Here is a 13,008-nt window from a genome sequence, read left to right on the forward strand (position 1 = left end):
TAGAAGAAAGGGGCTAACTGATTGGTTTGCTTACAAAAGTATGTTCGTTGAGATCTGTTGACATGTCATGATTAACAAGGTTTTAAACTTGTTCTAGATACCTGTTAACCATGGTTATATAGAAATATGGTTCTGGTTTTTATCTATAGAACAATTGCTCATTTTCAAGGATAGTGGGAAATTTTTTTTATTAATGAATAGGTGTTATTCTGGGAAAGAGGGGTGGTGGTTAAGGCAGTGGTGGGAAAATACTTCAGGGCCACGGGAATAGCATGTTTAAAGGCTTTAGGGATTGGAAAACACATAGTACACTTGGAAACTGCACATATTTCATACGGCTGGACATAGATTGCTAAGAGAAATGTGAATTAGTATTAGAGAAATTTCCTGAAAATCAGTTCCCTGAAAGCTAATATTAAGTGGATGATGTTTTTTGAAAAGTTCTTAGATGTTTTAAGATGTGCCAGTTGACCTCAGTTTGTTTCATTCATGTATGAGGCAGGATAGGGCCTCATAATTCCATTAAAAATAGGAAAGAGCTACTTAAGGGGAATCTTAAGCCCTTTCCCTTTTGCAGATAAAAATGAGTTTGTTGTTAATTTCAGGTTTGAATGTGTTTCAAGTTCAGTTGGTGTGCATTGACTGGTGAGATTTTTAGTGGATTTGCTTTTAATGAACTGGTCATTTGACTGGTCACATGTTGAACTGGCTTTTGGTGACAGACTTTTACACAGGTAAATGTATTTCTCTGTGCGTGTGTGTGTGGCTGCAGAGGGGGACATCTGGAGGATGAGAGGAATAAGACTAATGTTAGATCATTAAAAAGTTCTTCTTGTCAAATTTAGGAGATTGGCCTTTATTCTGGAGGTTTAGTGAGCCACTGATAGATTTTCATGTACTGAAGTAATATCATATTAGGGCTTTGGAAAATTTGGAAAATGGGCTGAAGGTGCTAGGTGGAGATAGTTTTTACTTCAATACTTCTCCCCTAAGAGGCTTTGCAGTAATCCAAGCAAAAGATGATGGAAACATGAATTAAGGCTATGACAGTGTATTGGGATAAATGGGTGGACTCAGGAGTACTGTATTTAGAGTGTAGGTTTTAGAGGACTTGGCTTTTTGAAAGGGGTTTTGGTGAGGACTTACTCATTTGAATGTCTATCATTCTTTGGTCATATCGAGTTTGAGATCCAGATTTCTGGGGGGAAGTTTCATTTTATTGATCTGGATCCTAAAGTTTGATTTAGATAAGACATAGATATGGAAGGGGGTTCCCTAAGCCCACCCCCAGATTTGATGATTTACTGGGAGCACTTATATGAGTCAGCACATAGTTGTACTCCCAGATATGATTTCTTACAGAAAAAAGATACAAAGCAAAACTAGTGTAGGGAAGAGGCGCATTGGGTGAAGTCTGGAAGATACCACGCATAAGCCTCCAAGAGTCTTTTTTGCCAGTGGGGTCACACAGGACTCCACTTAATTTCTCCAGTGTCAAATTGTGACCGCTCATGTGAAATGTTGTTTACCAGGGTAGCTCATTAGAGACTCAGTGCCCATATTCTTTTTAAATTGGGGGTTAATCATGTTGGCACCTTCTGCCTGCTACATACCAGGGATTCCACATTCCCAGAAGGAAAACAGATGTTCAGCATAAACCACATTGTACAGTTTAGGTACAGTTCTTAGAATGGGGGGAAGCTCCTGAAATCCAAGTTCCCAGATGCTGGTTAAGGACCAATCTTGTAAGCAGGCCTTTCTAATGATAGAAATCCTGCCCTGTTAACTCTTTTGCATGAAACTGAGACCATAAGAATGAATGAGACTAGGAAATCTATCAATTCCTTGATTCCATGGTTATGAACTTGCCTCTATCCACACAACCTCCATCTTTTTCCCATCTAAAGCTTAACCCTTCCTTCCACTTAGGTCCTAGCTGCTCCTGCTCTTAGACACCTTTCTGTCAATTATCCTTTCTCTCCTGCATAGTCAGACTTTCTATTTACTTCATTATGACCGTATCCTTTCAACCTGAGGAATTCATTCTTGACTGTAAGATCCCACCCCTATGTTTTACTCATTTTTTTCTTTTACAACCAGCCTTCTTGTAAATGAAAATTATACTATAGCTGCCTTTATGTTTTCCATTCCTATTCCTTATAGTTAGTTTTATTCCCCAAACTCCCCTGAAAATGATCTTTTCAAGGTCACCAAAAACCTTCTTATTACCAGATCTAACAGTTATCACTCCTTGTCTCACTGGTGGCCTCTATTTTATTCGAGAGTTAGAATGAGAGGGCATCTACAGGAAGTATGTAGGTGCAGAAGAAAGGGAGGAGATCAGAAATCTCTGCTTGAGGAGAATGGGAGAAGGAGGTAGAATAAAGACTAACAGAGAATCGCTGGGTATAGAAGTTGGAGGTCAATTTTTATGACTGTTCTTTGGGTTGAGATTTTTTTATAGTTTTTAGCAATTCTGGTATCTAAGATAGAAATGAAGGCTAGATCCAGTTCACATTTTGCTGGCTAAGTAGGAAGAAAAGACTCAAAGGCAAGGGAACTGGGGATATTGGCAAGATAATTTTTAAAGTCATGGCCAGAATTTTTGCATCTTTCACTATAAAATGTAAAGTACAGTTGTATTTTTGCCTAGATACCAACATTGTGACGTTATATTTGTTGGTTTACAAATATTTTCTGTGTTTCCCAGAATGATGCCATAGTTAAAATGTAACTGGGGAGACTGAGCTTTAATGGCCTGGAAAGGTGCTATTCTAGATTTTCTGAATATTTTTCTTAGATATTTTCCCAGCATGTTTTATAGCCTTGACTAACTTCTTTTAATACATGGACTTGTGGACTTAAACTTCTGGAATTAATAAGCTATTATTTTATTAGATAACTACAGCAGTTCAGCAGTGTGTTCAGTACTTTGAGTTGTGTAAGACCATGAAAGCTGATGAGGTTTTGGGACATTCAAAGCCTTGTGGTAAGTATGATATTTTGTTACATTTTAAAAATGGTAAATTTTGTTAATAAAAACAGCTTAGTAATTTATTTTTAATATCATGATAAATTAGATTGCTTTTGCTAATATAAAATACTTTCCACAAATTTAAGATATACCATAATGATGACTTTTTATAGCCGATCTACATTTGAGGTTATTGTAGTGAATCTTACCGTCTGCAGTTCTTCAGTTCATACCACGGTGTATGTCCTAGTGTGTTCTGCTGCAGTAATACACTAGAGGAAGAAAGAATGAATGTATCAGCCATTTATGCATTTTAGTGGGAGGAAAGTTTCTGTTTTATAAAATACTGTCTTATTATTGGACACTTCACCCAACTCTGTGATTCTTCTCTGCTTATCCTCAGTCTGAGCTAAAATATCCTAGTTATTTCATAATCTGGCCCTAATATATCTATCCAATCTCATATCTAGTTATTGATTAAAGTGAATCTTGTCTTAGAAGGCATGCCAGTGCCTGTATACTTTGTTATTCCTACTCCAGCTGTCACTATCCATAATCCCCTACAATGATATAAATCTTATTGTGAAAGAATAAACTGTTTTCAGGAAGCTTCCTTTGCCTAGTGTGACTTTTTATTGCCCTTTTGCTTACGTCACACAACTTGCCATGTGAATTTGATGTCTTTTATCATTCTATTTTATGTCACTTCTCTAAGCAAATATTAAGTTCTTTGAGAATATGAAGATATCTTATAATTTTCTTTATCCCTGAGTAAATTCTTAACTCAAGGAAAATGGTCAAAGACCAATTATTAACAGGTTTCAATAGATAAGTATTTTGTAGTAGAGGAGAAAGTACAGAAGCCAGAACTTCGAGAGACAAAAAAGGTATATAAGTTGATATACATGTTCTATCATCTGTAAATTCATAAATTTTTCTACTCTAGTATTAAAATGTTGTATCTAGCTTTTTTTTCCCTCTACCACTCTCCCAGCACTTCATGGCTTTGATTTTTTCCCTATCTAGTGAAGACCTCTGGGTGCTTCACTGCATTCTTTTGACATTTCTTTCAAAATTCTTGCTTTCTTTCAGAGTTTCCTGCCTGCACTTACTCAACTTTAGATCATCTCTGGTCCTCAGAAAATTGAACAGAGAGCATTGTAACGTTAAATTGATGGTGCACTGATGTATTTCTCTGGCTTCCGTGGCTCTTTGTGTTGCTTTGGAATCAACTTAGATATTCTTTCTTCAGTGTTCCACCAGTCCCATCAAAACCCCCTGCCTTGTTCCTGCCTACTTTACTCTCCAGAAAACCTTGCATCCTACTTTACTGAGAAAAATGGAACATTTTGGATATGAAATCCCCAAATGTCCTGCATCTATGCCTACAGATGCATATTTATATGCCCTTATCAGTATTCCCTTCTCCAGGCTACAATGAAGAGTAATCCTTCCATTCCAGATTGATCTATTCGACTGTTCTTGATTCTGTTTGCATCTGGTGTTTTTGTTTTTTTTTTTTTAAGAACCAGGACATTGCTTCATTTGTTTTGTCTCCCCTTCTGTTGGTACCTTTCCTTGCATTCTCTAAACCTACTCATATCTTTCATATAAAAAACTGAGCAAGTTCATATGTACCTCACATCTCTCTGCTTCCCTTAAGAGAAAAGGCCTTCCAAGTGTTTAATATATACCCAGGTCCCATTTCTTTACCGCCTATTCACTTCTCAACCATGGAAATGAGGCTTTTATTTCTATGGTTCAGTGATCTTCCCATTATTAACTTTCTCTTCTTTCTTGCCCTCATTTTATAGCATTCGCCTCTCTTGACCCTTTCCCTCATCTTCCTAGTACCATTCTTTGATTTCTTCATTCTCATCTAATAAGTTTTTCTTAGTCACTTGAAAGGCTCTTTTCTTTATATGTCTGTGCTCACAAAAGTTTTGCCTTTTATTTTTTTTTTCAGCTTAGTCTACCTGTTCTTTCTTGAAGGAGCCCATTCACTCTCATGGTTTCAAATATTACATATTTATATATATAAGTGATGACTCTAAAATATTTAAGTCTATACTGCTTTCATGAATTCCAGACCAATGTACTCATTATATTTAGTATTCTATCTGGAAGATCCATGGCAGCTTCAATATTAAAATATCAAGGACTGAAATCACTATTCTCTTTCTAAACATTTTTTCTTCAGAATTAAATAGAAGAAGAATTTACTATGTACACAGATATTTGAGTTAGGAACTTGAGAAATTTTTTAATCTTTTCATGGTCTGCATGTAATTCTGGCTAAGGCATATTGATTTCAGTTCCTTAAACATTTGTCTGCTGTTCTCCATTCTTTTCTCTTATGGAGGTTTTTGTTCATGATTTTCCTAATGAGTCTTACTTTAAGCCTTGGCCACCTTCCATTCACCTTTCCATGTTGCCATCAGAGTCAGTTTTCCACATGCATGTTTGATTCCTTTCCTGCTTGAAACCCTTTAATATCATCCCAATTGCCTCTATAATAAAGCCCATACTCTTTCTGCAGCTCAGTCCTATGTGATCTGCTGCAGCTACCCTCTAGCTTTTGTTTCTCCTACTTGTCCTCGCTATGCTCTATGTGTATCAGGCTGTTTGCCGTACTCTGAATTGGAAGCCCAGTTTCATGCTGCTTCTTGGTTTTTGACACCAGCAAATAGTTCAGGGTCTTAAATTAAAGAGGTACTCAATAGATCTCAACTGTATGGATGACTGAGTGAATAAATGACATATGTTAGAAGGAGTCTATATTTTAGAGATTGTAATTTCTTTTGCAAACATGGTTGTAAATATCGTTTGTAGTACTGGCTTTTAATTGGTAGAATTAAACAATAAGTAATGTTTTATATTCCTTTCTTCCTTAACTTGAAGTATCTTTATAATGAGAGATAACTAACAATCTTATGGTGTTTGTTTTAGAATGAACACTGTATGCATGTTGTACTTTTCTGAGGTTTGACAAATTTTATTATGAATGCTTTTCTTCAGATTTAGGTGTGTTAAAGTCTCTTGGGAAACAGTAAAGAATGTTTAAAAAAACTTACACCGAGTGTCTCCATTATAGACTGCAGCCTTGTTTAATATTCAGGCTTGTTTAATGAAATAACTACTGTAAAATATAATGGCATTAAAACAAATGTAATTGTTTTTCTTTTAAGGGAATAAGCAGGAAACTTTCTACTACTCAGGACAAGAATTACAATATATTTATTTCATTCACTCACTGTGCCTTTTAGGAAGATTATTGATCTATACACAAGGCAGAAAGCTATTTCCTATAAAGCTGAAGAATAGAAAAGGTAAGTGCAATTAGATATGAATATGTTCAGGTATGGTAAGATTTGTGCTATGGATTTTTAAAATTTAGAGGTTTGGCTTGGTCTCTCCTAGGGTACTGAGCAACATACCTTTTGTTTTGCTGACAGGCTTACATATCTTGAAGTGTTATTATTTTTTTTTGTTTTTCAGTATGTACTTCTTCCTATATGTATAATTTTATTTTCCCTGTCTTTAATGTTTTCCTTATTTTTTCTCTGACCTTCAAAATCCTAGATATACTGGATGATCCAAATCTGGATACAGAGCTGGAAGTCCTTGTTTAAGTTCTGGTTCCCCTAAAAACTAGCTGAGATCTTTGGGCAAGTCACTGAACTATTTGTTTCTTTATCTGTAAAAACTAGAATATCAGTGCTGGACTCAGGGAATATTTGAGATGATCACAGAGAAGAGGTTTGGGAATAGTATTTTATAAACTGCAAAGCCCTGTACCATATGATATATTACTATATTATTGTTACCCTAAGTCCCATTTTTAAAGTTTTCTCCTTCAGAATTCACATGCTGTTAGTTGTCTTCCTTACTTTCCTTAAAACTTTTGTCTATTCTAGGAATATAGTACAGAGTAGAGATCAGCAAACTTTGCCTGTAAAGTGCCAGATAATAAATATTTTGGGCTTTTTGGGCCAAATACTGTCTCTGTTGCATATTCTTCGTGTGTGTATATATGCACACGCATGCATGTGCAAAAAAGTTAACGCATTAGGCAAGAGACCACTATCCTTAGAAAGGGCTGCTTGCAAGGCTGGACTTTGGCTGGCATCTAGGAACTTGGATTTTTCACTGTTGCCAGAACTAATAACATTTTAGGCACAGTGAGCCACTCTTAAACAATGTGTTTTAAGCTGAAAACCTGCTTTCCTTCTGGGTGTCTGGAATCCTGGTATGTATTGGGCAGAGAGTGCTTATGTATACGATCAGTCTCCAATAAAAAACTTTGCACATTGACTCTCTAATGACCTTCCTTGGTAGACAGCATTTCACATGTGTTGTCACAACTTGTTGTTGGAAGAATTAAGTGTATTCTGTGTGATTCCTTGGGAGAGGACTCTTGGACAGTTGTACCTGGTTTGCTCTTGATTTCACCCTATGTGCCTTTTCCCTTTGGTTTTACTTTGTTTCCTTTTGTTGTAATAAATCATAGCTGGGGGTACTGTATGTTTAATTCTGAGTCTTCCTAGTGAATCTGGGAATGGTTTTGAGGACCCTGACATGTTTTACACACCTTTTAAAAATGGAAAAAATCATTCTTAGCTTGCAGGCCTTACAAAATTAGGATATGATGGCTATATATGCCCATTCCTGTTATAAAGTATCTTCATTTTGAACATTTTATACTGTTTCCTAGTTGTTTTACTTAAACCTTTTCTCCATGGTTAAGTTGATTGTGAACTCCTTAAGAAAAACTGTTTTATGTACTTTTATGTGGTACTGCCATATAATCCTATGTATAGTGGGCACACAGAGAAATGACTTTCAAGAAAAGAGCTGCCGTTGTATAGGATATTGTTAACTTTGTAGAAATAGAAAGATTATATTTGTGATGTTTCAGGTGTTTAACTTAAATTTATGTCTATCATCCCACTTATTTAGCATTTTTAATTGACTTTTGACAGCAACATTTTGGCCTATCAGATGTCACAGATCATCTCAAAACTCAGTTTTGAGACATCTATCCTACTGTATTTAGTATAGGTCAGCATTCACTTTTAATTCACATGTGCTTTCACCAGAAATTTTTTATGTAAGCTTCTATAACAGATGTTGGTAAACTACAGCCCGTAGACCAAATCTGATACTCTGTTCTGTATGGTTTTTGAGCTAAGATTAGCTTGTATATTCTTAAATTATTGGGAAAACTTAATGTGTGATGGGGAAAAAATATATAAAATTCAAATTTCAGCATACATAAATTTTTTTTGGAAAATAGCCACACTCATTCATTTGCAAATTGTCTATGGCTACTTTAGTGCATCAAGAGCAAAGCTGAATCTTTGTGACAGACTGGCCACAAAGCCTACACTATTCACTATCTGGTCAAGGTTTGCTAACCTCTATTCTACAGTGCTATATAGGTAAGTTAGCTGGACCAACATGTTAAGCTGAATTTTACTGCTCCTAATTGAATAAACTGAAACAACCCCGATCAGATTCATAGATCTTTCTATGGTTGGTTTATATTAAATGATTGATTCAATGTAAGTGGTAAAACTACACCTTCACATAGCACCTATTGCATCATTTACCCTTGTTATCTTTTAATTTACTATGTCTAATTTATTCTTCCTGATATAATCTTGGATTATAGCCCCTTTCTCCCTAATTGTACCACAGTCTTTATGAAACCTCAGATTAGGAGGATGGAAGCTTAGTTAAAAATTTTCTAAGTTGTAAATATATGCTAGAAAATAACTTTTTTTTTTTCCTTCCTTTTTGAAGATTCAGTATCCCTTGCAGATCTGCTGGTTCTGTTTACCCAACTTATCTATTACTCACCAAGTTGTCCAAAGATGACATCACCTGGTCATTTAGGTAATTCTGCTTCTATTGTTATTATAAATAGAGAAATAGAAACCATCTAAAAATATTCTATTTTCTGGATGTTTTGAGTGATGGACCTAGTTTAGTAAAGAGGTTTCATTAAGATGCAGCATTATTCATAGAAATTATATTGGTCCTCCCAGATGGCTTCACAGGAGAATTCTATCAAACATTTAGAGAAGAGCTAACACTGATCCTTCTCAGACTCTTCTAAAAAACTTCATTCTACGAAGTCATCATCACCCTGATACCAAAACCAGATAAAAATATCACAAAAAAAGAAAATTATAGACCAATATCACTGATGAACATAGATGCAAAAATCCTGAACAAAATACTCGCAAACAGAATCCAACAGCACATTAAAAGGATCATATACCATGATAAAGTGGGATTTATCCCAGAGATGCAAGGATTCTTCAGTATATGTAAATCAGTGTGACACACCACATTAACAAATTAAGGAATAAAAACCATATGATCATCTCAATAGATGCAGAAAAAGCTTTTGAAAAAATTCAACACCAATTTATGATAAAAACTCTCCAGAAAATAGGCATAGAGGGAAGCTACCTCAACATAATAAAGGCCATATATGACAAACCCACAGCAAACATCATACCCAGTGGTGAAAAACAAAGCATTTCCACTAAGATCAGGAGCAAGACAAGGATGTCCACTTGCCACTATTATTCAACATAGTTTTGGAAGTCGTAGCCACAGCAGTCAGAGAAGAAAAAGAAATAAAAGGAATACAAGTTGGAAAAGAAGTAAAACTCACTGTTTGCTGATGATGTGATACTATACATAGAAAATCTTAAAGATGCCAGCAGAAAATTACTAGAACAAATCAATGAATTTGGTAAGGTTGCAGAATACAAAATTAATGCCCAGAAGTCTCTGGCATTCCTATACACCAACAACGAAAAATCAGAAAGAGAAATTAAGGAAACACTCCCATTTACCACTGCAACAAAAAGAATAAAATACCTAGGAAGAAACCTGCCTAAGGAGGTGAAAGACTTGTACTCAGAAAACTATTAAACACTGTTGAAAGAAATCAAAGATGACATAAACAGATGGAGAGATATACCATGTTCTTGGATTGGAAGAATCAAAATTGTGAAAATGACTACCCAAAGCAATCTACAGATTTATTGCAATCCCTATCAAGCTACCAATGGCATTCTTCACAGAATTAGAACAAAAAATCTTACAGTTCATGTGGAAACACAAAAGACCCCTGAATAGCCAAAGCAATCTTGAGAAAGAACAATGGAGTTGGGGGAATCAGGCTCCCCGACTTCAAACTATACCACAAAGCTACAGTAATCAAGAGAGTATGGTGCTGGCACAAAAATGGAAATATAGATCAAGAGTACAGGTTAGAATGCCCAGAGATAAACCCACGCAAATATGGGCACCTAATTTACGACAAAGGAGGCAAGAACATACAGTGGAGAAAAGACAGTCTCTTCAGTAACTGGTGCTGTGAAAACTGGACAGTTACATGTAAAAGAATGAAATTAGAACACTAACACCATACAAAAATAAACTTCAAATGGATTAAAGACTTAATTGTAAGATCAGGCACTATTAAAACTATTAGAGGAAAACATAGGAAAAACACATAAACCACAGCAAGATCTTTTTTAACCTATCTTTTAGAGTAACAGAAATAAAAACAAAAATAAACAAATGGGATTTAAAGGGTTTTGCACAGCAAAGGAAACCATAAACAAGACAAAAAGACAACCCTCAGAGTGGGAGAAAATATTTGCAAATGAAACAATAGAAAAAGGATTAATCTCCAGAATATACAAACAGCTTATGGAGCTCAAGTATCAAGAAAACAATCCAGTTATAAAATGGGCAGAAGACCTAAACAGACATTTCATCAAGGAAGGCATACAGCCAAGAGGCACATGAAAAGATGCTCAAACCCACTAATTATTAGAGAAATGCAAATCAAAACTACAATGAGGTATCACCTCAACGCTGGTCAGAATGGCCATTATCAAAAAAATGCTGGAGAGGGTGTGGTGAAAAGGGAACCCTCCTGCACTGTTGGTGGGAATGTAAATTGATAACAACCACTATGGAAAACAGTGTGGAGGTTCTTTAAGAAACTAAAAATAGAACTACCATATGACCCAGCAATCCCACTACTGGGCATATACCCTGAGAAAACCATAATTCAAAAAGAGACATGTACCACAGTGTTCATTGCAGCACTATTTACAATAGCCGGACATGGAACCAATCTGTATGTCCATCGACAGATCAATGGATAAAGAAGATGTGGCACATATATACAATGGAATATTACTCAGCCATAAAAAGGAACAAAATTGAGTTATTTGTAGTGAGGTGGATGGACCTAGAGTCTGTCATACAGAGTGAAGTACATCTGAAAGAGAGAACTACTATATGCCAACGCATATATATGGAATCTAAAAAAAAGAAATGGTTCTGATGAACCTAGTTGCAGGGCAGGAATAAAGAGGTAGACATAGAGAATGGACCTGATGACATGGGATGGGAGGGGGAAGCTGGGGCAAAGTGAGAGTAGCATTGACATATATACACTACCGAATGTAAAATAGTTGGCTGGTGGGAAACAGCAGCATAGCACAGGGAGATCAGCTTGGTACTTTGTGATGACCTAGAGGGGTGGGCTAGGGAGGAAGGGAGGGAGGCTCAAGAGGGAGGGGATATGGGGACACGTGTAGGCATATGGCTGATTCCCTTTGTTGTGCAGCAGAAACTAACAGGGTATTGTGATGCAATTATACTCCAATAAAGATCTATTAAAAAAAAAAGTAAAAAAAGGAAATACCTTGGTCCTGGAAGTAAACCATGAAATTTAATTTTTTTCACTGATATTTAAGGTGTATATTTTTATTTAGAACCAATTTTGCTGAGAATTCTGATGTTTAAGATCAAGATGTTCTTAAACGATATTAAGATAAGTTCCATAGGTACTAGTGTGTTCTTTATTGCTATTTTCTATCCTTTATATTTTCTTGGGTGTTTGATCAGCTTGCTTGTTTCAGCTTATATCCAGTACTTATTTTCGGGGTCGTCTTTTATTGAAGAATAAAGCAAAGGAAAACCTTTTCTTTTTTTCAGAAAAATACCTTTTATTCTTATAACTGTTGGCTGACTTATAAAATTTTTTTAAAATGTTAACATTTAAAAGATAACTTGTATTGATATTCAAATTAAAAAGTTTGTTTTCAAAGTAAAACGCTTAATAACAACCTGCTTCCTCCCCCCCACCCAGATTTATAGACTCAAACATTCTAAACGTGGAAGTTACTTTAGAAATTATGGTACAAATTCTTAGAGGAACACAGGTGAATCACAGAAAAAAATTATTTGGGTCATATATTAGTGTTGTAATACATCTATCAATTGGTAGGTTTTATCCGTACAATTATAACAGCCTATTAGTCCTAACAATGTTTCTCATACTTTTTCTGCCTTTAAGGTATTGATATTTACATGTATAAAGTACTAGGTTAGGTACCCCTGCTATATGCTCCTACAGCATACTATGCTTCCTTTATGAAAAATATTATCCTTTGTTATAATTGATAATGTCTTTGTTTACCATCTTGTGAACTATTTGTCTTATTTACTTCTTTGTCTACGTAGTACTCAAAAGTAGCAGAAAGTTGGATGAATGAATGAATAATGGTCAGATGCTCATCAGTAGTCTCTCACTGCAAACAGCATTTCTCATCTTGAGCTGGTTAAAAAAATCACTGAACTTTTCTGTTTTCCCTTTCTGTCAAGTATTTGCTTTGTATTTATGGAGTATGGAATATTGTAGTATAAATTAAGAACTTTGGTGTTTTAGTCTTGTATCTTACTAGGACAACCTTACATTACTAACTTTTGTAAAACTTTATTATTTTCATGTAAAACACTATTTTGTTCAGTATATTAGGAGTTCAAGTGTTTGAAAATGTTAATTTATGAAACTAAAAATGCCATATTTATTTTAGGGACTGTTCCCCATATTATATTTATTTGTATCTGTATCTTCTTATGGATATTTTAAAACAAAGTCTTAAAAAGTCTCATTCATTTCATTGGTTTTATGGTAACATAAGAAGTAT

General features: G+C 35.3%; 1 protein-coding gene across 1 annotated transcript in view; it reads left to right on the plus strand.

Moving 5' to 3' along the window:
- Window positions 1-13,008, plus strand: part of TBC1D32 (TBC1 domain family member 32) — a 176,008-nt gene that overhangs the window by 31,037 nt on the left and 131,963 nt on the right. The window contains exons 10-12 of the mRNA XM_024759058.1: window positions 2,899-2,989; window positions 6,163-6,303; window positions 8,780-8,872. Coding sequence (XP_024614826.1) covers window positions 2,899-2,989; window positions 6,163-6,303; window positions 8,780-8,872 — 325 coding nt within the window. The remainder of the gene's footprint in view (window positions 1-2,898; window positions 2,990-6,162; window positions 6,304-8,779; window positions 8,873-13,008) is intronic.

The sequence above is a fragment of the Neophocaena asiaeorientalis genome, unplaced genomic scaffold (assembly GCF_003031525.2).
Source record: "Neophocaena asiaeorientalis asiaeorientalis breed wild unplaced genomic scaffold, Neophocaena_asiaeorientalis_V1.1 scaffold5, whole genome shotgun sequence".
Taxonomy (NCBI): Eukaryota; Metazoa; Chordata; class Mammalia; order Artiodactyla; family Phocoenidae; genus Neophocaena; species Neophocaena asiaeorientalis.